The sequence below is a fragment of the Catharus ustulatus genome, chromosome 2, assembly GCF_009819885.2.
Source record: "Catharus ustulatus isolate bCatUst1 chromosome 2, bCatUst1.pri.v2, whole genome shotgun sequence".
Taxonomy (NCBI): domain Eukaryota; kingdom Metazoa; phylum Chordata; class Aves; order Passeriformes; family Turdidae; genus Catharus; species Catharus ustulatus.
In genome coordinates, this window is record NC_046222.1 from 46085101 (window position 1) to 46109544 (window position 24444).

Below are 24444 nucleotides of genomic sequence, written 5' to 3' on the forward strand. Positions count from 1 at the left end.
CTTTTGAGGTGAATGAGGAATAGATGCCAACCCAGGATACCACTGGAAAGAAAAGTGGCAACCTGAAATCTGTGGTGGTGGAGCATGGTGGTGACATTCAGAAAAACGTACTTTAAAACATATTTTAATCTGCAACAACTAAACTTAAAAATAAATTACTTGGTTTGGGTTTTTGAGATTTTATGTTAATCTAATGATCCACATAAACAATTATATCCAGCCTGCTCACATTCATGTTTCTGATTTATTTCTTTTTCTTCAGCACACTTATTCTTTCTTTATAATTGAAATATACATTTTAAAGTGTTTGCAATATACCAAGTTGCAAATGCCCATTAGCTTGCAAAACAAATATTGTGAAGGGAACTACCTTGGATTTATATTTTATTCTGAAAGTATGGTGATTTGTATTAAATAACACAACTTTTCCCTGCAGCTGTATCTGCAGCTTTATTGAAGACAAACAAAGCAAACCCAAAGCCTGAGATAAAGAGGTGACGTTTAAGGCTTACTTGTGATTTCTTTAAGCCTTCAGCAACTCTAAACCTCTCAGATTGATGCATGTTTTGCTATATGACTAAAAAGATCACAGAGTCACAAAAAAATCATATAGTTGATGTTTATTTAAGGAAAGCTTCATTTATATTTGGAGACAGATCTTGCAATAGTTTTGCTGTTGTATGTGATTATAGTAGTACTGCTTCTCTTCCAGGAAAAGCTGGGGTTAGTTTTAGGAGGGGAAGCTGTCTAGTTGAAATTAAATGGAGTGAAACAATTGGCAGTGAATGGGGCATGTGGATGTGTTGTTGGAGGGAGTAGGAAACTGCTTTGTGGAAGTGATGTGGTATGGGATAAAATCCTGCTAGCTGAGAATGTGAGCATGTGGGAAGCCCAAACTTCATCCTCACCCCAGCATTCTCAATATAGAGCCTTAGAACATGAATGAGTCTCTTCATGTCCAAGAGCAAACTTCAAACCTAATGGCAAATGAGTTTTTTTGTCAATTCTGAATTGTTGATAGAACATACCATCTAAGCTAGGGCTGTTCTTCCTGTTCACTGAGATGCTATAACAACCTCACTGGAAGTTTCACTTATGAGAAATCTATTACATTTTGAGATAGAAAGAGATTGGCAGAAATAAGATCTTCTGGCTCTAGAGGCTTATGAATAGTTGAACTTATTGTAAATTGTGGTAATAATCCTTTTTAAGAGTTTAAATGCCATTTTCTTCACAGAAAATCTTTACTGAACGCTAGAGGATCACTTATGGAGATATATGGAAACAGAGAATGCTGCCCCCAGTCCTACTTATTTAAAGATGAATGTAAATTTTCACCTGATTCAGCTTCTCAGTTTATCCAAGATGTAAATAGCTTAATGCCATCTGTATGTGTGTTCACAGAGGTGAATTGTTGAAGAACCACAGAGCATAGTGTTGATTTCTAGCCCTGTACTTGGCAGATGACAGCATTTAGAAAGGCTGTCTGCCATACACAAAAATTAAACTTTTTACCTTATGAACCAAGACAACAGCATAGATTCCCTATACTTTTTTTTTCTTTTTTTTTTTTTTTGAGCTGGAAATCTTGCCTCTAGATCTTAAAGCCCTCTTGTTAATAGAGTCAGATGGGATTTGCTTTGTGCCTCTGTGGAAGAAATTGCTTTTGATGCCATGGCCTTCCTATGGACCCAGTTATTAACTGGGCCTGTACTGTAGGGAGCTGGCTGTTGAACATGCAGGGTGAACTCTTTCTCCCCACACTGAAGGGCTTTGATATTTACTTCTTTGGCATCAGGTCTTCAGCAGTAAAGTTTTTTGTCTGTGGACTTCTCCACACACATTTTAATTAAAAGGGAGAGTGCAAGGAAATTTTATTCTTGTAATTTCAAGTGTGGGCTTTTGAAGAGATCCAAAATAAGCACTTTTAACCACTTGTCATGCTTGTTATCCACTTAGTTTTTCTTCTGGCTTTTTTTTTTCCCCCAATCAACTATCCTCTTTTCAGTTTAGCTTTCTGCGTAGAATACAAGGGTCTCTGAACAGCTACAGTGATGCTCTAATTTTTAATGAGCATTGGAAACAGCTTTATAATTGTCTGGAGCTGGTAACTGTTCTTGAAGAGATAGCATCTTGAAGCTCCACCATGCCATGTTTGTATGAGCAATTTCTGGCATTGGGGCAAGTGGAATTTCTCTTCACTTTAAAACAGTAATAAGGAAGCAGCATAATTTTCAGCAAGGACCTTGGTCAGAATCAAGAAGGAGCTGACCTCAGAGGCTGAGACTAGCATGCACTTTTAGAGGGGGTTGATTTGACAGCTTCTGGCACTTCTGGTGTGTTCCTTACACTGATGCCCTTATGGGTCAAATTTTGTGGTGGAGCTTCCTTTGTTCAAGTTGATGTTAAAATGCTGAGACTGAGCTGTGAGAATCTTTCAGAAGCTGTATCTTTTAAACAGCAAATTATTAGACTGGAGAAGAGGAACAGGTTACATCCCCTCCAGTTTTTGCCTATCTCCTGTGCTAGCTGACATAGAAGACCTATCAAAAGCTGTAGCAGGAAGTGTTTGGAGCCTGCCTCTTGTGTTCATTAATGAACCAGTTAGAATCTCTGCCCTTGCAAGCAGGTGTCACTGCAGCCAGCACCAATTACAGCTGTATTCAGGGGACAGCAACATGATTCAGCCAGTCAAAAACAATATAAATGAAGGAAGCTTTCACAGTTCAGGGATTATATATTTTTAGCAAGCTATATGTGATATAATCCAACAAGATAGCTGTATTTTTCTGAACTTAAATGCTTGTTCTGTTCCTGTCAACAGGCAATAGCACAGGATAAAATTTGCAAGTTACAAAGAGAAAAGAATATAAGAACATGGTAGGGCAAGGAGATTTTTATCCCATTATTGCTGATAGGTCCTGCAGAAGAAAATAGGTTTGAAGTTCTGTAGATTTTTAAATTTGTGACATAAAAGGTTGGATTTCTTAAGGCCTTCAGTACTTTTCAGTATGCAGTGATAAGGAAAAATGGGCTTAAAATCTTAAATTATTTCTTAACAAGAGAACTTTCATTCAGGCCTTTGTGTGTGGTTTGTATCAGTACAGAGCTTGAAACCATGATCTTGTTCCCTTTAAGTGTTGGGTTAAGTTGTCCTGATAGCAGACCTGTGTAGCAGTGTCTCATTTTCTGGCAGCAAGTAAAAATGTTTTGCTGCCTTTTATAGGGCATGACGTACAGTAATTTGAGAAGTCTGCATCTTTTAATCAAGTATCACTTGTATATGAATACTTGATTTTAGAAACTTAAAAGTAAAGAGATGGTGACTGGGGGGAGTCTACAGTACACAGGCAGGGTTATATTTATGAAGTTTCTCCATGAATTCTTCCTTTTCTCCTCTGCTGGAACTATCTGGTAATCATAATGAACATTAACCATAGGACACAAGATCACAGAACCAATGAGCAGCCTGGTCAACTGTATTTTAGGAACTCTGAATTCAAGAAGTGTTTGGGCAATGGTGTCCTGCAAAGGACGAGGAGTTGGACCCGATAACCCTTGTTGGTCCCTTCCAGCTCAGCATATTATATTATTCTATGATAAGCACTGTGAAAATTGTGGTGAAGAGAGAACTTCTAACAGCAGAGTGAACTGAAAGTCTCTTGAAGCTACTGCTTGGGAGTTGCTGTGAACCAGACAGGTGTTTGAAGAATACAAGAAGGTTTGAAAATGTCTAGATACTTTTTCAAGATTTCTCACTTATTTCTGTATTCTCATTCAAGTTTTTTACTTCTCTGAAAAAGAACATGGGTAGCATAGTCTGGTCAAAGTATGTGCTCAGGCTGAAGTGTGAACACCTTATGATTTTTCATTTTGTTTTTATTTACATGAGATTTTTTCTTAATATATTTTCCTTGTATTTACACAGATGTTTGTTTAAAGAGCAATTTTAAAAAACTGAAGTACCCCTTTTTTTCCTATCTGTAAAAATGTCTCAATTCTATTTCTACAGCAGTAGTATCCCCTGTGAAGAAGAGGTCACCAGTGATCAATATATTACGGCTCTAGCAGCACAAACCAAACCATCACCATGAAACACTTCCTGAGGTAACTGTTCTGTATTTTCTCAAAAGTGTTGAATTATTCTAGTTTCCTTTATGCTTTATGAGTGGTTTAGCTATTACAAGTATTACAGAAGGTGTAAACTAGTTTATACTAGACTGCTTTCTGTTCACCTAGATTTCACTGTTTAATTAAAGCTTTTTTAATTTAAATTTTCTTTTGCTGTTCTTTATAGAAGCAAAGAATGTGGGAACTGTCTTGTGGGATTGGAGCAGTGATGTATCACGTCAGTAGTGCCTGATGTGTCAGGGGAAAAAAGAAGAAATAGTAACATAGAACAGTAACATAGAAAAATGTTGGGTTTTTTCCTTCCTGCTCTTGTCCACTGTCTGGATTTTTGGAGTGTTGTTTGTGAAAGCAGAGATGCTTGCTGAAGATGTGCAAGTGTTCTTGAAGTTGATCATGCTCAGTTTGTAGAATAAATGTCAATTACTTGCTCCTACATAGGACTTGCAGTTGTTCCTCTATAAACCAATTACAAATGGGGGACTTGCAGACAGCAGATGTAGGTGCAGAAAACCCATGTTGTATTTGTTCTGTAGTCAGTGGAGGGAGTTGAGCACTTCTCAAAAGTAATACAGATCAAGAGCTCAATTTGTGTATAAACCAAAGAAATCATATTCTGTCTGTGTGGGAGGAACCTTTTCAAGAGGACTAAAACATATGCTTCTGTATAGAGCATCTGTCACTATATTTTTCTCCCTTTTTAGACTGTTTATGGCAAAGAATCTTACACACTATGGATATCAGCACCATTACCTCTAGGCTGATCATCTGTAAGGATTTTGCTGCCAGGACAGACATAGTTTAAGCATTTCTGTGGAGTGTTTAGGCCAACTTCCTCATGTCTCTTGAACCAACTGCAAAAGGGCTCTGTAATCAGGACATACGCAGATCAAAAGTATGAGACAACTATTTGTTTACTAAATCCACAAAACACATCCAAGGCTGAATTGTGCTTTAATTTAGTGCAGTCACTACCTGATAGGCACCAGCCAGGAGGGAAAGAATTGACCCTTGCAGCTCTGTGGCCCAGGTCCTGGGTAGTCCCAAGTCTTCCACCAATTCCATTTGTACTGTTCCAGTGACCTGAAAGCTCACAACTAGCCTGACTAACATCTCTGCACTGCTTTTTTTCCCTTTACAATTTTGTAACACCTCATGTCAGAACCTTTGTTCTGGAATCCTGCTAATTATTTCCTTCTCAACAGTCCTGCCTCTATGATTTTTACCTTTTTTCTCTATACAGACTTGTTCAGCAGCCCGACCCAGGGTCACAAATTGATGCCATATGGAATTTGGTTCATGAGTCCTTCATAAAATGGACCCTACTATCCTGTGAGAGGATAGTTTAGCTATCACTTGCTCCCATAATGGTCTGGCATTTTCTGAACATAAAGTAATTTTGCTCCCTCCTGATGGAGAAGCTGAGCTGTTGACAACTTTTAAGCTGCCAGCTCTCCTCCTTTTAAACAACCTATTCTGCTCACCTTTGCTCTCCTGGCTCCTCAATGATTTTTCCATGTTGGAGAAAGAAAGAGTGCTGTTTTGAATGTGGGTTCCTGAAGCTATCATGGAGAAACTACTTTCTACTTCTCTTCATGTTATTCCTGAAGTCAGTGAATCCTAAAAGATTTGAAAAGTCTCAGTGGTGCTAGAGTCTCTTAAATAGTCAAGGTAGATCTGAAGAACTGTTGCCTATCTAACCAGGACAGTCTAGGTTATGGAAAACCCAGTATTTCAAATGCTGAACAGAAAGTTGGATTAAGGGATGGGGGAGAGTACAGAGTACCAAAAATGTGAATACAGTGTTGAAATAGGAAAGCTATTTCTATTTACTTACAAGCATCTGGATTTTACTATATTATGTTAATCCTTTGACGTGAACTGGTAAGAGTTCTATCCTCCCCATATTTTGTAAATATGACAAAAACCAGAGGCATTAAGAAGCAAAAATCCTCCAGGGAAAGCACTTACTGGGGATAATGAGTTCTGCTCTATGTGTTGCAACCTGCAGTTGCAGGTTTGTGTGATGGGAAACAAGGCAGTGAAGTGTGGAACTGCAGGGACATATATGTGCAAGACAAGGATATTAAACCTTCCAGCTTGGAAATCAGTTGGAAAATAAGTTAATATTTATTGTGTCCCCATGTTTGTCTGTTACCAATAGCAGCACCACCTGGGAGCTTAAATCATCCTTAGCTGTTTGTGAAGATCAAATGCAGGGCTGAAATGTGGAATTCTGATGGCAGGGACTGCTCAATGACACAGTGTTCTCCTTGTTGCACAGCGAGGAGCAGACACCAGAATAGCTGATGCTGATGGCATAGATTATCTCGGTGTTTAAAACCAATGACTTAAGTCTGTACAAACTGCAAGTAGTTTTGTTGATTGCAATGTGTAAAATGCCATAAAACAGATGTTGAGAGGAACAGGGCTTTCATTTCAGAAGCTGTAATAACCTTGACTTTGCTTTCTATGTAGTGATGATAATTTACCAGTAGCAACTTCAGGCAGCAAATATTCACCTGGAGACCCATGGAGGACTTTAAAAAGTGGATTTCAAATCCAATTTCTTGTGTTGTAAGTGTTTAGTGCAGTTGTAAGACAGCTCTGGAAATCAAGTCCTATCCCATTGCTCAGAGCAGGGTCATCTACAGTAGGTTGCTCAGGGTTGCATCCAGACACATTCTGAGCACCTCTAAGGATGGAGATTTTGCACCCCCTCTAAAAAAACTGTTCCATTTCTTTCGAATCATAGAATTCCTTAGGTTGGAAAAGGTTTTAAGATCATTAAATGTTATTTCATTCTGAGGTTTTTCTGCTTACTGGCAATTCTGTAGCAAGGCAAGCCTGGGATGGACAACATGAACAGGATAAAAGATACAAAGAGGCTCTTCTCCCAGGATTTTCCTTGGTTTATTTTTTCATGGCTTCCAGGGGGCAAAGAGGAAGTTTTTCAAAGTCTGGGGTCTTTTCTAGGGTCAGGAAAGGGGAGGGGAAACTTGGCTTTCTGCCAATAGGATAACAGAGGGGTCGGTCCATAGATTTACGGGGGTAACAGGAATCAAGGGACATACCGTTCTTAATACATTTTGGGTACAGGGTTACAACAATTAAATCCAAGCATTAACTCAGCATAGTAAAGTGTACCACTAAACCATGTCATCTGAATGCCATATCTGTTTCCTTTAAATATCTCCAGGGATGGTGATTTTACCACCTCCCTGGGCAGCCTGTTCCGATGCCTAACAATTATTTTTGTGAAGAAATTTTTAATTATTTTCAATCTAAACCTTTCCTAGCATAAAATGAGGCTGTTTTGTATTGGGAGAAGAGGCTGACCCCACCTGGCCACCCCCTCCTTTCAGGCAGCTGTAGAGTGATGAGGTCCCCCCTGAGCCTCCTTTTCTCCAGGTTGAACACCCCCAGCTCCCTCAGCTGCTCCTCACAGCACTTGTGCCCCAGACCCTTCCCCAGCTCCGTTGCCCTTCTCTGGACACGCTCCAGCCCCTCAATGTCTTTCTTGCAGTGAGGGGCCCAGAACTGAGCACAGGATTGGAGCTGTGGCCTCAGCAGTGCCCAGCACAGGGGGAGGTCACTGCCCTGCTCCTGCTGGCCACACCACTGCTGATCCAGGCCATGATGCCATTGGCCTTCTTGGCCACCTGGGCACACCCTGGATCATGTCCAGCTGCTGTTTGCCAGCACTCCCAGGTCCTTGTCTGCCAGGCAGCTTTCCAGCCACTGCCCCCAGCCTGTAGTGCTGTCTGGGGTTGTTGTGACCCAGGTGCAGGACCTGGCACTTGGCCTTGTTGAACCTCATACAATTGTCCCTGGCCTTTGATCCATCCTGTCCAGATCCCTTTGCAGATCCTTTCTGCTTCTAGTAGATCATCACTCCCACAAAACTTGATTGGAGAAAGAGTCTATCTATTAAACAGTCCAGTATTTGGAGTAACCTTAAATCCCTAAATTTAGACTCTTATGTTCATATTTCCAATTCAAGGCAATGCCCAAATGAAAATAGTTGGTCTTTTTCAGCTTGTTCTGATAGTAATTATTTCTGACATCTGAAATATTACTCATAAAAGAATAAAACTGTTTCCAGTTAAATACTTAATCTTTCAAGACTTTCTCTTTTTGTTGTAAAGGGGTTCTGTGACGTTTGTCAGCAACACTTCTACTTTGATTGTAATTTATCTTAAAAATCTGAAGTAATAACAACCTGGAGAACCAACAGTAGTAGACAGGTTTTTTCAGTAAATCCTAGAAATCTGACATCTTCTCTTGCTCTACTGCAAAGCAATCTGTAAGCTCTAGCAGATTTTAAGCGTACTGGAGTCTTCAGATAAAATGAAAATCAAATCAGCAAGAGCAGTGAATGTATGGAAAGGTGCTGTTAAAAACTACTCTTATGCCTCCCCTAGTTGCCACAGTGAGTTGCTCCCATGTCTAAATGGGGAGATAAGGTGTGTTTTAGTTGTCAAGTCTGCAAAGACACAGAATGAAAGCAATTTCTTGTGTTTTAAAGAAGTAATAGGAGGTCTGCCTATTGCAGAAATGGTGGTTGGTGCCTCACTTCTTGGTTGACCTTGTATGCACACTGTAAATTATGCACATAAACCAAAGATAGTCATGTTAATGAGCTCCTAGCAGGGTTGTATCACTTGCTTGCTCACCCATCTGGCCAGCTTATCAGCCATGAGTAGTGTGTGCTTGACTTTTCAAACTTTAATTAGAGTTCTCAGACAGGAAATATGATGTGTAATGTACTCTTTTTCTGAGATAAGTGCAGATAAATTCAGGGGAAATAACTGTGCAAAAATCTTCAGTATCCATAGGACCTAAAACATGACACACAGGTAAGAAAATTATCCGTAAGTATGCTCTGTGACTTTTATTTCATTCTTTTATAGTGGTGGGTTTGGGGGAGTGAAGTTTTTTATTTTATTGTTTAGGGTTGAGTTTTGTGTTTGTTTTGTGTTTTGGGGGTTTTTTTGGTAGGGCTGGGCATTTTGGTTTGTTGTTTTATGGTTTGGGTTTTGTTTGTTTGTTTTTGTTTGCTTGCTTCTCCCCCACCAGTTTCCAGTTCAGTAACTAACACTGAGTACCTAGATGAAGCTTTCATTTTACCCAGAATACCTATGTTTGTTACTAGCTCTGAAAATACTAAGGTTCTGAAATTACTGAGGGAGGGAATAAGCACCTTGTATTTTATTAGTTTCAGAAATGTTGCACTGTAATTAACCTCTACTTCCCCTCAGGAAGTACTTCATGTTACATTAAACATACATCGTGCTATTTAGGTGAACAGATTACACAGGAAAGAGATCACAGAAATATTAGGCAACTTCAGAAAAATTTTCACAGTTTTGCTTCTGGCAATTTATCATGGAGAAGGTTGTGCTTATCCTATAGAGCCAGGCACCTTTAAATAAAACCCCAGATTTCATGAAAATGTGATGTCATACTGTCATTGGAGAGAGATGTCAATTCTAATAGCCAATGCATTTTCCATTTTAATCACACTGTCCCAGCATCAGCTGGGCTAGTCAAGGGCAAATCTGGAAACCCCTTGTAGAAAAGCACTTATGTCCTTCCCTTTGCAGGGTTGGGGTGTGAAACAACATGCTCAGTGCTCTCTGCTGGTTGCTGCCACATGCTTTCTTTCCCCAGACAAAGCAGCACATGCTGTGGAAAATAGAAGCACTGTCTCTGCTGCAGCAGTACTCTTACTCTGTGTTGGCTTTGGCTCTAATTTCTCCCTGTCTTGCAAGGATCTGAGCAATTGCACAAACTCCTTTCTTTGTCTTCTTCATCATGGAAGAGAGCTCTCCAAAATCTCTTGAGCCCCATTATTGCTGACAGAGATTGGTTGCTTGATTGGTTTTGTCATGCAGCATCCTTGGCAAGGGAACTGAATGTTGATTTGACATCTTATGCAGTTTTTTCTTTGTTTTACTTGAGTAAATGTTCATATGAACTGTTTTAATGCATGTATAAACACAAATATGCAGGTCTATACAGCTGCTTGGAATACAGGAGGAGAAAGGAGCTTGGATTGAAATAGGAAAGAGTAGAGTGTGAGTCCCTGAGGAACACCTTCATTTCTGTAATACTTCTGTTCTTAGACCTCACCGAAGGATCTGAAATAATGCTGTACATGACCACATAAGCTATTTTCTGTGCTGAGAAACCTGCAAAGGCAAGCAGGTGGGGAAAAATCCACAAAACAAACAAAGAAGAATAACAAACTAAAGGAAAACAAACCAACACAAAGGAGACTGAGTGGAGAGGAGGTTTGGAATTTAACACAAACCAGAAATGAATGTTACTGTGCCACAGTCAAAGCACATGGCTGTGCTTTTTTTTGGGGTTCCCATTTATGATACACTGTGTTTTGTTTTACACTCTATAGGGGCTAACATAAAACTTACCTTGCATAATCACTAGTGTGCTTTTATTACAGGATTTCTGCAAGCAAGAATTCCCTTTTATAAACAGCTTGTGATACTTTTTACATCTTTCATGTTACAAATTGAAGGTTTCAACTGTTGTAAGCTTGAGATGATGAGTGGTAGAAAACTAGAGGTACCCACAAAAGCTAACTTTCTTCTATAAGCTGCCTAGTGTGTGTTTGGTTTATTTGTAATAGCTGCTACGCGTATTTTAGTGAATCACATAGGTGTGTGTTTGTGTGCTGTAGTGCCATGTTTTTGGTAGATGCATTTTAATTAATCTTTGTGCAAACCACTGCCAAAGCAGAACTTTAGTGAGAAAGTGGTTGCAATCCTGTGGTCACAGGTCTATCCCATCTGGAGTTTTTCCTTCGATTTGCAGATCTGTCATTGAGCCTAAAGCAAAAACATGTAGTTCAAATGCACCTGATACCTTCCCTCCTCTAAGTCCCTGAAACTTACCCACAACACAGAGTGTTCAATTATCCACAATATAGTACTCAAACATTTTTTAATGAAATGGATTGTCATGTTTCAGCATTGGAGGCAATTACTATAGGCATGAACTTCCTTAAAGGATATGTGGCTTCTACAGGAGCTATCTTGCTCATTAAAAGGAAATCTAACATGGAGTTAACATGAAGTTAAGTGAGCCTTTCCTCTCATCTTACATATAAATGAACTCTATGTATTTTTTAGGTCCCTTTAAAAGAGGCCTAATGTTTAGAAACAAAGCAGACCAAAAAGAAAGCAACTCTAATTTCTACTACAAATACATTATTAAAAATTGAGGACTTTGTTTCACCATAGTCCACCTTCCAGTTTGCTGTTTTCCTGTGCTTTTAACCTGACTACAGAGCTGAGTTGTGCTGATGAAACTAGAGCTATAGCGTATATTTGAATATATATTTATTGGTATATTTATTGGTATATTTATTGGTCTATTGGAATGTGTCCCTGCTCAGGACAGGAGGGTTTGGAACAAGATGATCTTTAAGGTCCCTTCCAGCCCAAATCATTCTATGTTGATTCTATTATTCTATTGCTTCCCAGTGTTGTTCTCAATGCTGAAGGTGATAACCTGCTGTAAAGCACAAATTAACTCCTCAGTAGCGTGTTCTGGCATGACTTAAGTCAGCAATGAGGGAGTACCCAAATACTTTGATATCAGCACCTGAAACTTCTTTCTTGTCTAAAACTTGGTTCTATCATGGAAACTGGCTCCTCATTCTTTAGGTGTCAATTTGTATCTAAAACAGAGGCTTTCTGTTGAATAAAACCAAGGACATTTGCCTGCATGCAGGCATTTGGGAGTACTAAGTGAATTAACTAAAAGTCTGAAGATAAAGTGGATGCTTTTTAAGCATTTTAAATACTTGTGTGGATGCTTTCCATTTTGACATAAAATGTCTTTAGTTCCCATAGCTTAATCCCTCTTCAAAGATGATTAAGCTGAAGCCAACATAAAGCAGATTAAACTCCTGTGTGGACATTAACATGCGTTAATTCATCTTCCCTTCCTGGAACATCCTTCAGGAACTTCTTAGGAAGTGATGGAGCTCTTCAACTTTGCATACATACATATGTACATACATACATACATACATGTACATATTTATAACTGATTTGAGTATTTGGAATTCAGTGTTTTGAAATAATCACTGCAGTCTATTGAAAAGGATAATAGAGTGTCCTAAGAAATAACTGTCCTTTGAAAGCATCAACAGCAGAAAATAGTGGGCTAATGATGAACAGGCATGCACACAGGCTTAGAACATAGTGGCCCAAATTATTTCTGAGTATTTATTGGCAAGCTAGCATATCAACATTGTATTGATGTTTTCATATAATATAATCACAGAATATGATAACAGAGAGGTTGAGATTGGAAGTCACCTGTAGATGCCATCTAGTCCATTCCCCTGTTCTAGCAAAACCACCTGCAGCTAAGGAGATTGCCCAAATGACAATGCTCCTACTGCTAGCTCTTTGCAATTTGTCTTTGATGAGATGTGTTTCTGAACCCAGGGGCTGTGGGTGGATCCATGTGTACCCCAGGAGGTTGACAGATAGTTGGGTAATGATAGTTGGGCAGGATCTGTGCCATCATAGCCATAGGAACAAGAAAGATCAGTTGTTTCCAAATAAATTGCTTCCCATTAAAATATGGGTTTATGGTGTGTTATGTAATTGTGGTAGCAATATGTGGGCTTTGGTAGCAGCTGTAATGCTAACCAAATATAAAACCGAGTGTTTCTCATATATGGAGCCTTTTTCAGGTTTTTGTAGGATCCCAGTTGAGCCTGGGAGGGACCTTAGCAGGTCTCCAGTTCAACCTCCCTCTCACAACAGGGTTAGCACTGAGGCCAGACTGGCCTGCTTCTTCCAGTCAAGGATTAAAAACCTGAGGAAGGAGACAGCACAGCCTCTCTGGGCAACCTGTGCCACTGCCTGCCTGTCCTCAGGGGGAGAAAAGCTCTTCCTTGCAAGGCTGATTCTCTTGTGTTTCAGCTTAGAGCTGTTGTCCCTTGTCTACTGGGCCTGCAGGACAGTCAAGAGCCCAACTCCCTTTCCTTCATGATCTTCCCACGAGCACTGGGGGCTGCTCTTAGATCCCCCTGAAGCTTTACTTCAGGTGGAACAAGCCCAGCTGTCCTAGCCTCTCTTCACAGGGTTTGTGCTCCAACCCTACCATCTTCACTGAAATAAATCCAGTTTTTGGTTGCAGTAGCTACATAAAGAGTTTCTTGGCTTACTGACAGTTCTATACTTTGAGAAATTGTGCAGCATCAGTGCTGTGTAACAGCTGGTCTTGGGAAGAACTGGCACTCCTCAGGACAGATTTTTAAACACCTTTTCTTCTGAAAGGGGAGGAGCTTTGATTGCCTTAATTTTCTTTCTTAGGGACATGACATGAATGCTGTCAGGATGGATGTCAAGTTTGTCAGGATAAGCAACTCTGCTTGTAGCAGATGGTTGCTGAGGCAAAACTAAGCCAGGGTGTAATGTCTTCCTGGATTCTCAGCACCCATTATATCAGGGTGAGCTGTACTCCCTTCTCATGTAGTCCTGTTTCCCCAAAGCATTGGTAGGGACTATACAGCCCTTTATGATAAGAGGACAAAGAGTTTGCTACAAGTACTCTTTTAAAACTCTGGAGTTTACTTATTCTGTGCTTCTAGTTGTTGTTCTGTGTGTGGGGGTTGTTTTTTTGGCTAATACTAAAAAGCAAGATTTAACATTTACCGGCATTAATGTTTGTAGTGTGATTGCTGCTTTTGCTCTGAAGGCAATGGGAGTTTGGGGTGAGGAATTACTTGCTGTTTGGGTGGTGACCATGTTGAAACAAACTCTGCTCCAGACTCTTATTTGCAGGCTTCTTCTTTTTCCAGGATGTTTGTCCAGATATGCCTGTACTTCTACTGCAAATGCTTGTGGCGCTGCCTGAAATTCGTGGTCAGGAAGCTAACAGGTCAATGTGAATTGCAAAGGATCTGTTACAATACCAAACCTGGAGCTGCCAGAACTATGAAAATAGGTAACTGCAATATGCTTACTTCTGCTTTCCTTTGTAACTTTCTGCATGTGCTAAAAATTATATGATATTATTATAAATAAGTTGTTAAATTGATCCAATGTAAACATGCTTGTTTGACATGATGCTTTCAAATACTGTTCCCTTACAGAGGCATCCCTGAAAGGTTCAAAAAGTAAGGTGAGTGAAAGATCTCATTTCTATTGTGTCCTGTACTTTTTGTTTGTTCAGTCTTTGTTTGCTCACCTCAAAAAATCACTTAAAGGTTTGATGTAATTTTACATGAAAACCATTTTCCACTGAAGAGAGTTTTGTGTCTGCAATAGCAGTTGATCTTGCAAAGTTGGATAGAGTGTCCTGTGTTCCAGGGACAGGCCCACTGTGGCAATGAGGGAATCAAGGGAACACCTTGCCATGGTGGAGGTGATGAGAGTGAAGTGTTGTAATTTGGGGGTTCTTGGCTTAACTCCCCATCCTGTCTTAGAATATCTGTAATCTGCAGTCAGTCACTTGCAAACTTAGAAAAAAAGAAGGCAGATTTTTTGTCTGGAAAGCAACTTTACCAACTTTGCTCCCTCTTTTCCTTTTAAATACATTGATGGAGAAAAGCCTCTTTCACTTCATCCTTTTACCATACCAGCGGTTATTCTTACCTAAGTTCTTCCCTAAAGCATTTGTGTGTAAGTTAAATAACTTCCTTCAGCCTTTAAATTCTCTGTCACAAGAGCCAATGATGTTGAAAAACTTACCTCAGCATTGGCAAAAATGGTGTAATGTAGCTCTTCGTTCAGCATAGTACTTCCAAATGTATTTCTACCACAAACAGAAAGGCAGAATCTTATTTAAAAACTTGCATTTAGCAATTGTACAGTCTTGAGACAAAGCATAAAAAATTTCAGCCTCTCAAGTTTTCAGATGGCGTGTTGGTTTTTGAATACTGAGCCCTCAGGGGCATTTCTGCAGATAGAAATTACATGTGAAAGAAAGGAAAGAATGTTTTGCTGTGTTACTGCAACAGGGTACATGAAGGAATGTCAAATGAAGGCTGGAAATTCTGGTGTAATTAGGTGGATGGTCTGAAGCTGCTTCTTGATCTGCACTGAGGCCTTTGATCATCTCACTGACAGCTGCCACAGAAATGCAATAAACTGACTGCAAGGGAGAAGGGACTCGAGTTCCTACAGGGCAGGTGCTCTGAAAAAAGTTGGTAGAGTTGAATAACTTGGAAAGATATGTACATGTGTTCAGTTGGGTCTTCTGGGCTCTTCATACAGAAGCTTTCAGGTATCAAATTTACCACTTCTGTAAGAATTAACATGTGTTTAAAACTTCATTTTAGCGACTGCAAACATCAGTAAATGTTCACCCTGATGCTATTGAAAAAACGATAGATGACATCATGGAGCTGAAAAGGATTAATCCAGATATAAATCCACAGTAAGTTCATAGTTTGCTTACAGAGCAAGTGGGAATTACTGATTTTCTCACATCCTGGGTCCATGGAGAACTGCTTCTCCATGGTTATTGTGGTACACAAGTTGAAGATTAATTCTGTTGCTCGGCATAAAATTCTAATTTTAGCTTTTCTGCCAAAAAACTGATGTAAAAATGAATGATTTTTTATGGTGACTTAATAAGCAAGTCTTGAGGCTTTTATCTAGCTAGTTCTGTCTTAGTATGTTGTTGATGCATGGATTTATGGGGGTCACTTCCCCAGGGATAAAATACCACCAAACCACAGGTCCTGGCAGGGACAGCGATGGCTTCTTAGAAAGGCTCTGTGCTGCCTTTTTAGTAGGGAAGAAATTTTCCTATTTTAGCTGATACAGATATATACTGGTTTGCATTTTAAAACTGCCTTTAATTATCCAAACAGAAGTTTTAATGATGTAACTGATATTTATTACTGTAAGAAGAGATTGACAACCAGCCATTACATTTACAAGTGTGTATTTCAAGAGTAGGTGATGATAGCACTTTTGTGGTTGTCTTACCTTTCAGTTCCTAGCTTAAGGCACAAGATGTCTAGGTCAGGAATCAGTAGGAGGAAAGCTGAGAACTCTATTATCCAGGTGAGTCTGAGGCTCACTCCTCTTCCCAAGCTTGAGGTTGATATACATCACTAAAAATGGGCATCCATAAATTGATAGCTGCTTGTCTTTAAGTGGTCAGCAGCATCAACAGGTAAGGCAATGTCAGCTCCTGAACATAAAAACTTGTATCCAAACTGTCTTGTTTAGAAGCTCTGGCCTTATGTTGAATAGCAGAGACTTGAAATTTCCTGGGGTAAGGACAAGAGGACGTGTCATACTGTATGTGTTTCTGCAAATCTGTATGCAGTCATTTTTGTTGATGTGGCATCTTCGCAGAGCTGAACTGGCATCTCAGGGGTGCTTGCACTGGCTGTTCTTGGGAGCTGTGGGCTGCTGTGATCTAAAGAGGAGGAGAAGGCATCCCACTGTAATTTTCCTTTATCATTGCCTCTCAGACAAGTATGTGTATTTAGCAGTAGGAGCAAGTAGGTTGAATAACCTGGTGGTGACATGTGCAGTCTACACTAAATATGGAAGCAGACATAGAATCACAGAAAGACTTGGGTTGGGAAGGAACTTCTCAACCATCTAGTTCCCCTGCTCCAGTTTTGGACTTGCATCCATCTGGTGGAGCACCTGGAGCTCAGTACAGTGGGAGTGCAAGCCCAGGTACCTTGCTCCTGTGCTCTGAGAGCAGCCACAGCCAGAATCAGGATGACAAGGAGGAGGTGTGGGACATCAGCACCTCACCCACATCCTGTGTTTGGCAAGAACAACAAAGCATTCATGAAAAGGAAAGGGAGGAATCTAATTCAACCTCCATCTCCTCACGCAAATAACACTGCATAGAGCTTTTGACTGCCTTTACATAAAGTGCAAAAATGGTTCACTTTGAATGTGTTGTGCACCTTGGATCTTAAAAGCATGTATTTTTTTAACATAAAATTGCTCTGCTTTGCCACAGCCGGTGTTCTGCTGCTCTAAAGAATTCTGAAGCTATAAAGAAGTTAAAAACATTATGGCTGTGATTTAGTGATATTCTACAGCAATTCACAGTCTGTCAGGATTTTCAGCTTTCTTTGAAATGCAGCCTTTCTGTAAAATTGGAGGCTATAGCTAGTGAAGCATGTTTGGAAAAAAAATAAAAGAAGTGAAGGATGGAAAATACTGTGGAGGTTTTTCTGTCTGAAAGGGTTATAGCCTCAAATGGGATAAAATTGCAGCATGCAAATGGACTAATACTGACATCTCTGATTATGTAGATTAACCATGGAATCATTTAGGTTAGAAAAGGTTTAAATTTCTGAAGTCCAACAGTTAACCCAGCATTGCCAAATCCACCACTAATCCATTTCCCTAAGTGCCTCATCTACACAACTTTTAGATACCTCCAGGGATGGTGACTCTGCTACTTTCCTGCAGCCTGTTTCAGGGCTTGACAACACTTCTGGTGAAGGAAATTTTCCCTGATATCCAATTTAAACTATTGATGCGGCAAGTTGAGGCCATTTCCTTTCATCCTGTCACTTATTTCCTGGCAGAAGAGGCTGACCCCACCTGGCCACCCCCTCCCATCAGGCAGCTGTAGAGTGATGAGGTCCCCCCTGAGCCTCCTTTTCTCCAGGCTGAACACCCCCAGCTCCCTCAGCTGCTCCTCACAGCACTTGTGCCCCAGACCCTTCCCCAGCTCCGTTGCCTTCTCTGGACACGCTCCAGCCCCTCAATGTCTTTCTTGCAGTGGGGAGCCCAGTGCTTTGCCTTGATGAATCTCATAAAATTTGCCTTGGTCCATGGATCTGGCTTGTCCAGATCCCTCTGAGCCTTCCTGCCCTCCAGCAGATCAACACTCCCATCCAATTTGGTATCAGCTGCAAATTCCCTGAGAATGCACTTGGTCCTCTCGTCCAGATCATCGACAAAGATTTTAAACAGAACTAGTCCCAAACTGATCCCTGGGGAATGCCACTAGGATGTAACTCCATTCAGCACCACTCTCTGGGCTTGGCCATCCATCCAATTTTTTCACCCAGAGAAGAGTGCACCCACCCAAGCCATGAGCAGCCAGCTTTAGTAGAATGCTGAGGAAAACAATGTCAAAGGCCTTAGTAAAGTTCAGGTAGAAAACATCCACATCGTTTCCCTCATCCTGGGCAGGTCACCTTCCCATAGAGGGAGACCAATTTAGACAAGCAGGACCTGCCTCAAAAGATAAGCGCTGAAAATCCTTCTGTTCAATAAAATTTAAGAGTATTACAGAATAAACAAAGTGTTTCAGTGTATCAAACACGACAGACAAGGAACCTGTGCAGCTTAATGTCAGTGCAGCCTGTGTTCCACAGAGGAATAAGGGTGCACACTTAGCTTGCCCTCCAAATTCATACCAGGTGTTCAAATAATTTTAGGCACTATTAAATATTAAAGTGCATATTCCCATGTATAAGCAAATGTTTCTATAAGCATGGCAGTTACATACTTCATGACTTGCATTTTGTATTTTAAAATCTTAATGTAAAGCTGTTGTTTGGTGCAGAGTTTTCTGGTGGGGTTTTTTTAGGTTTGGTTTAGGGTTTTTTGAGGGTAGTTATTTTATATGTGTTAAATTTTGTTTATGGTTTGGTTTTCTTGATGATGCATCAGAAAATGTAAAAAGGAAACACAAAAATCTGCACTATAATGAAAAGACAACCATTATGGTGATTCTTAACATGACACAAAAGCCAAATCTGCCTGGAGGCAGATCTTTGAATTTATATTACTTCAGGGTTTTGGCTTCTTTATGCTAGCTTTTGTGGCACAGAAGCAAAACAATTATATTTAGCTTTTTGCTGAGTTTTCTTTCCCCCCTCAACCTTTTTCAAGTTCTCATCTCTGATCCCAGGGAATTGTTTGAGAAGCTGTCATTGGAACGAGGAGAAAGATTCAGTAATGTGCTTGTTATAGGCCTTCAATGCTGCTGTGTATAGTTATAATGGGATTTCAGTATGAAAAATCACAGTTCATGGTTTTAAAAAAATCCCAAATATTATCATCTAAGGAAGGCACTAAATGAGATTACGCCTTTCACAATGCCTTGTTTAATCTAATATTGATCTCTTGGAAATTTTTCTGTTGCAACTGAAGTGTTAGACTATCAATTCATGGATGTATCACTAGTCAGGTGTATTAGCTGTGTGCGTGCATGGCAGTGCTGTTTCATGGCTATAATGATTGAGTTGGAATGTGTTGCTGCCCCCACCCTCAGGTTGGGAGTGTCTCTTCAGGCATGCCTGCTGCAGATCGTGGGGTACAGAAATCTCATTGCAGAGGTCGAGAAGCTGCGCCGGGAGCCGTACGATTCAGAGAATCCACAACATGAGGAAATGCTGCTGAAGGTAAGTGCTGAGGAGGTGCTTCGAGGGCATCCTTCATTCATGTCAGCTCCCAAGCCTGCTTCATGAGCCTCTGAAACATCAAGAGCTGTTGTCACCTTCCTCCATCGTGTACCTGTTTTAAGATAGGACTATACAGCATTATAATCTGGTCTGGGTGTAACACCTGCTTGATAAATGCATTTCCCTGGGCTGGACAATATCTAGGCACTGGATAATGCACAGAGCTGTTATCTGCAGTGAGCTCTGGAAAGGTAGCTTTATGTCCTACCTCAGTACACCTTTCTCCAACACAAGAAGAGTATTTTTCTCTATTAACCAAATTACAAATTTATTTCTTCAATTTCTTGTATTTTTGAGGGCAACGTCTATGTGTACCAATGGCAAACACCTGTTTTTTGTTGTGTGGAATGGAAGAGTGGGAGTTGATGACTTACACGTTTATAGTTACCAAATGTATTTTCAAGTGAAAACAAAATGAAACTATTCTTTAGATAATACATGCAGAGTTATGAAAGCCATACCAATTGGATTTTACTTCCTTCATGCTTTCAAGAAAACCTTGCACTGGGGCAGATAATAAAAGTATTTTTCTATCTTGAAGCTATAAGAAGAGGAAGAGATAGAGTTCTTATATTAGAAAGAAATTGTGAAAAGAATAATGGTTCTGGAAAACAGTTTAATAGCAAGCCCTGGTCCTGATCCTGGTTTTAACCATAGCTATTGCAAGATGCTTTGGAGAAATGCCAAGAAATGTAGAATAAGTGACAGTGAGTTTATTGGCTACAAACCAAATTCCTTCTTAGAGAATTTTCAGAGCTCTTATAAAAATGTACTACCTGTTTGGTTGTGGGGGTTTTTGTTTTTCAATTTAAGACAAAAGTGCTGAAAACTTTAACAATACCAGACGATGATGAAGACGTCTTCCATGCTGCAGCTTGCAGTGCAAAGCTTTGTACAAGTTACAGGGAGAGAGAGAGCATTTTACCACAGTTACCTGATCTTCCAAAAATCCCAGTAAGCATATTATACAAGCACTGTCAGATGCAAGTAGCTACTTCTAAAAATGTCTCAGATGATCAGGATTCCTGTTGGTGTCTGGAAAGCTGCCTTTAAGGTTTGCTGCTGCTGGCAGGTGGGAGTCTCACCAAGGAATGGTCCAAATCCAGAACTGCCCTGAATGAGTGTTCTAACCATCAGGTAGACTTGGGCACCTGGACTCCTCCTGCTTGAGTCCTGCCCCTGTGCAGCCAGATGCACAAATTTATGGGAATAGAGTGAGTTTTAACTAAAGGCACACACAGACTTACCCACTGAGGAAGCCTGTGTCTGGTGAGAGATCCAGGTGGCAGCCTACAGCGCTGGTCCCTGAAAATGCCAGGCACCTCACTGCAGATTAAAAAGGGTTTTGGCTTCAGGAAAGCATCCCTAAATACCCTGGGTACCTACATTGCCTAGAGAACGAGCAGGGTCTGGGATCATAGCTGAGAGGGACCAAGGAGCTGTCTGTAGTCTCCCCCTGCCATCCAGCCTGTGATGGAAAAGTCCTGAGAATCATGTCAGCAGTGATGTGTAGTCATGTAAATGGCTTTAGAAACAGAATTGCATGAGCATAAAAGCAGGATGAAAACAACATTTGTTTGAGGAGAGATTAAACAGTACAGTTTATGCAACATTATGCAAACTCATAATGTTGAAAAAAAGTATAATTTTCACCCAAGAATTAGCACTTGTTTACAGCAGATGTTCTACAGTTGCAAATGTCAGGTGGAAATATGTCCAAGGATTTAATTCGTTTTCCAGTCCTCACGGTGGAAGGATAGGCTGGTTGGTTTCATTTCTTCTAGACACTCTGCTAAGTGATCTCTGCAATGGGTAATTCAGGTTCCTAATGGCTATCATTTATTCATGTTTACCAGGAGAGCACTTTATGAATGAGAGAAAGATTAACTTAATGTGATTGGACTAATGATTAATACTGTATTTAGTGTTGATGGAGGAGCATTGGTTTAAACAATGATGCTTTATGCAGTCATTACAAAGTGAAATCATTAAAGTTTTAAGCTTCCCAGGGCACTTAATTTTAAATGCAGTTGGAATTGCTAAAATTAAAACAATTTCTGTTTCTTTGGGAAATGAGCATACAGCTCTTTCGCTTGGGTAGGCTTTGTCTCGGTGATTTTCTTGAGGGTGTACTCACCAGCTCATGGTTGCTGCATAATACACATTCTAAATTCTGATTTCTTAATATACACTTCAGAAAGGCTGAGTTTGTGATATGGCACATGAGGTGTGCATAAAGGTATGTATTTCTTATATGTCAATTTAGGCTGCTTTTAGGTGCATAGCAACATGATATTTAGGCACTAAAGTTGCTGGACCAGTGCAGTTAAATGGATTTATTCCAACTGACGATCTGGCTTGTTAAATCACTTCAGACATTTCTTTATGTGAGATCAATGAATGATTCTTCCCTTTGTTAAATATGATGGTGCACAGGCTATCCTTGTATGGATTTTTTTTTAATGTTCTCCAATTTGCGTTTCAACACTGTGGTAGCCAAGTCAGCTCTCTTGATTTATAACCTTTCCAGAGACTTGCAAAAGATGCCAGAGAAAAGATTGCTGTAGAGCCTCAGGGACTCAAAGCTGCTCTGCTGCTCTGTCTGTGATTTACAACCAAATTCCAGCCCATTCCTGTCTCTGTGCTTATGGAGGCAGACACCACCTTGATGCAGAAAACATGAGCAAAACAAGTCCTTGTGTGAGATGTCAGAGCAGCTGTGATGAGGTCAGAAGGGCCTTGTAGGGCTGAAATGTCTGCAATATTTTGGAGTGGTTTGGGATTTCCCCCTACAGACACACATCCAGAGGAACCTCGTTTGATTTTGTGTTTGGGTTGCTGGGATGGCAATGCAGTGATGTTATTGCAGTCATCTCTTCAGTGATCAGAACTTAGCTTGGTTTAAAAAGGGAAACAAAAACCCCAAAACTGTACTGTGTGGAAACCTAATTATGTTTTACCTGTAATCTTCCTAGTTGTGGAAATGCTTGAAGCCGAATTCACCACTGAAGGCTCGGATTTCGAAGCAATGGTGTGAAATTGGTTTCCAAGGTGACGATCCTAAAACAGACTTTAGAGGAATGGGTCTCTTGGGCTTATATAACTTGGTGTAAGTATGTCCCTCTGCAGATGGGTTTACGTGTGTCTGAAGTCAAGAAAAGCAGCATTACTTGCAGATTCTAGCAAACCTGTGGAAATGATTTATCAAAGTGCTAGGGATTTCATAGTAAGCAAATAAAAGAATTTATTTGCTAGCCTAATTTTTGGAGTGTTTCTCTTCTCAAAGAGGTCTGCTTTCTTTCAGTTAGTATTCCTAATTCTGATTGTAATATAATTCCTAATTCAAGCTTGTAATGCCAGTTGCTAAGCCCTTTTTTTAGTTTCCCTGTAACACAGTAAGTTAGCACTTTCTACCAGAAAGAATGCCTAAAGTATATTTTCACCAGTATATAGATGTCCTTAAACAAAATGCCCAGGAATTATGTAGGTGGCAGGTTTATGTTACTGCTCAGCTGCTGTCTTTGGGAATTTCATGCTGAATTCCTAAGCAAAACACTTGATATGCTGCCGCTGATGGCAGACTTAGGTAGTTGGACTACTACTTCAATTTCAGTCTATACTCAAAATTAAGCAGTGAGTTTACATCACTTTTTCCTTCCAACTCACGCACACCAGCTGTTAATGCCATATTTGTGCTTTATAATTTGGGAATCGACTAATGCCTGTTATTTTCTCCAGCCTTTGTATTTGCTGCATGCAGTTACATAACTTACAAACAATTGGTAAAATAATTTCTCCTTACAAGGTGGAAAAAAGTATTTTCTGCTTTTACAGATTGAAGGACATAAATCATCCTCTGTCCGTATGTTGTTCCCTAGTAAATCTCAGTTGAGGATCTGGACTCTTGACTCTGGCTTTGAACTTCTATTTGAAACTAATCCCTACCATGTATTTAATTTCTTAGTCTTCTGTGATGACTCTTATCTTGCTTAATGAATCTGCCAGATCAAGAAGCTTGAACTGCTTTCTCTTGAGCTCAGCACCCGACATGCTCTAGTCATAAACAACTGATTTTCTGTAGGATGGGTAGGAAGGAGAATCTGGCAATGCACATTCACTAAACTCCTACAGGAGTGCACTTGTACTTGGAGGCTGCTTTAATCTTTCAGTTTGGGGGTCTCAGTGGCAGTTTAATGAGTTTAATACATCAGATGCTACTCCTACTGTGTAACACATGCACTGAGTTTTAAAAAGGTGTGTATAGACAGCTTAGTATGACTTCAGATGCTTTTTTTGTTGTTTTTTTTTTTTTAACAATTCACCCTAAACATATATGTCTGCAGGTATTTTGCTGAATGGGACACTGAGATAGCTCAGCAAGTTCTCACTGATTCTCTTCACCCTAAATACAGGTAATGTTTGAGACCAGAAAGAATAACTTGGGAGGGCACTCTGCTGGCTCTCTTTGAGAAAGAGGGCTGGTTTTTTTCTCTTTGTTGGGCATATCCTTGGGTTTTGCCACATGCTGCCTGTTTTAAAGTACTGATCCTGAAAGTTCATCAGATGCAAGAGGCAAACTTGTATTCTGAATCTTGGATATAGTTGCATTTAGTGTTAAATGTCTTCACTTCTGATTTCAAGTGATTTTTGTATTTTTATTTACATTTCTTTTAATTTCTTTGTGTTTTTTCATAATAAAGGGAAGTCACTAAGAAGGAACTAAGGTATTTTTTTTCTTTTTTCTAAGTTTTCTGAGACATGACATGTAAATAAAGATCAAACTGCAATTTGCTGTATTATTACTAGAAGTCTTTGTTGTAACACCAAGAGATCCATATTCTTTTCTTTAGAGTGAATCCAAA

The 24444-nt window shown here is 40.0% G+C and overlaps 1 protein-coding gene across 5 annotated transcripts in view; it reads left to right on the forward strand.

Moving 5' to 3' along the window:
• The window catches only part of ELMOD1 (ELMO domain containing 1), a 41473-nt gene that overhangs the window by 11066 nt on the left and 5963 nt on the right, over positions 1–24444 (forward strand). For 3 of the 5 annotated variants that reach the window (XM_033053576.2, XM_033053573.2, XM_033053577.1), the window contains exons 2-9: positions 4013–4107; positions 13976–14121; positions 14270–14298; positions 15458–15555; positions 19393–19522; positions 22558–22691; positions 23926–23994; positions 24283–24306. In XM_033053576.2, the coding sequence (XP_032909467.1) occupies positions 4091–4107; positions 13976–14121; positions 14270–14298; positions 15458–15555; positions 19393–19522; positions 22558–22691; positions 23926–23994; positions 24283–24306 (647 nt within the window). In that variant the 5' untranslated portion in view covers positions 4013–4090. The remainder of the gene's footprint in view (positions 1–4012; positions 4108–13975; positions 14122–14269; positions 14299–15457; positions 15556–19392; positions 19523–22557; positions 22692–23925; positions 23995–24282; positions 24307–24444) is intronic. The other 2 variants (XM_033053575.2, XM_033053578.2) reach the window with 2 other exon arrangements.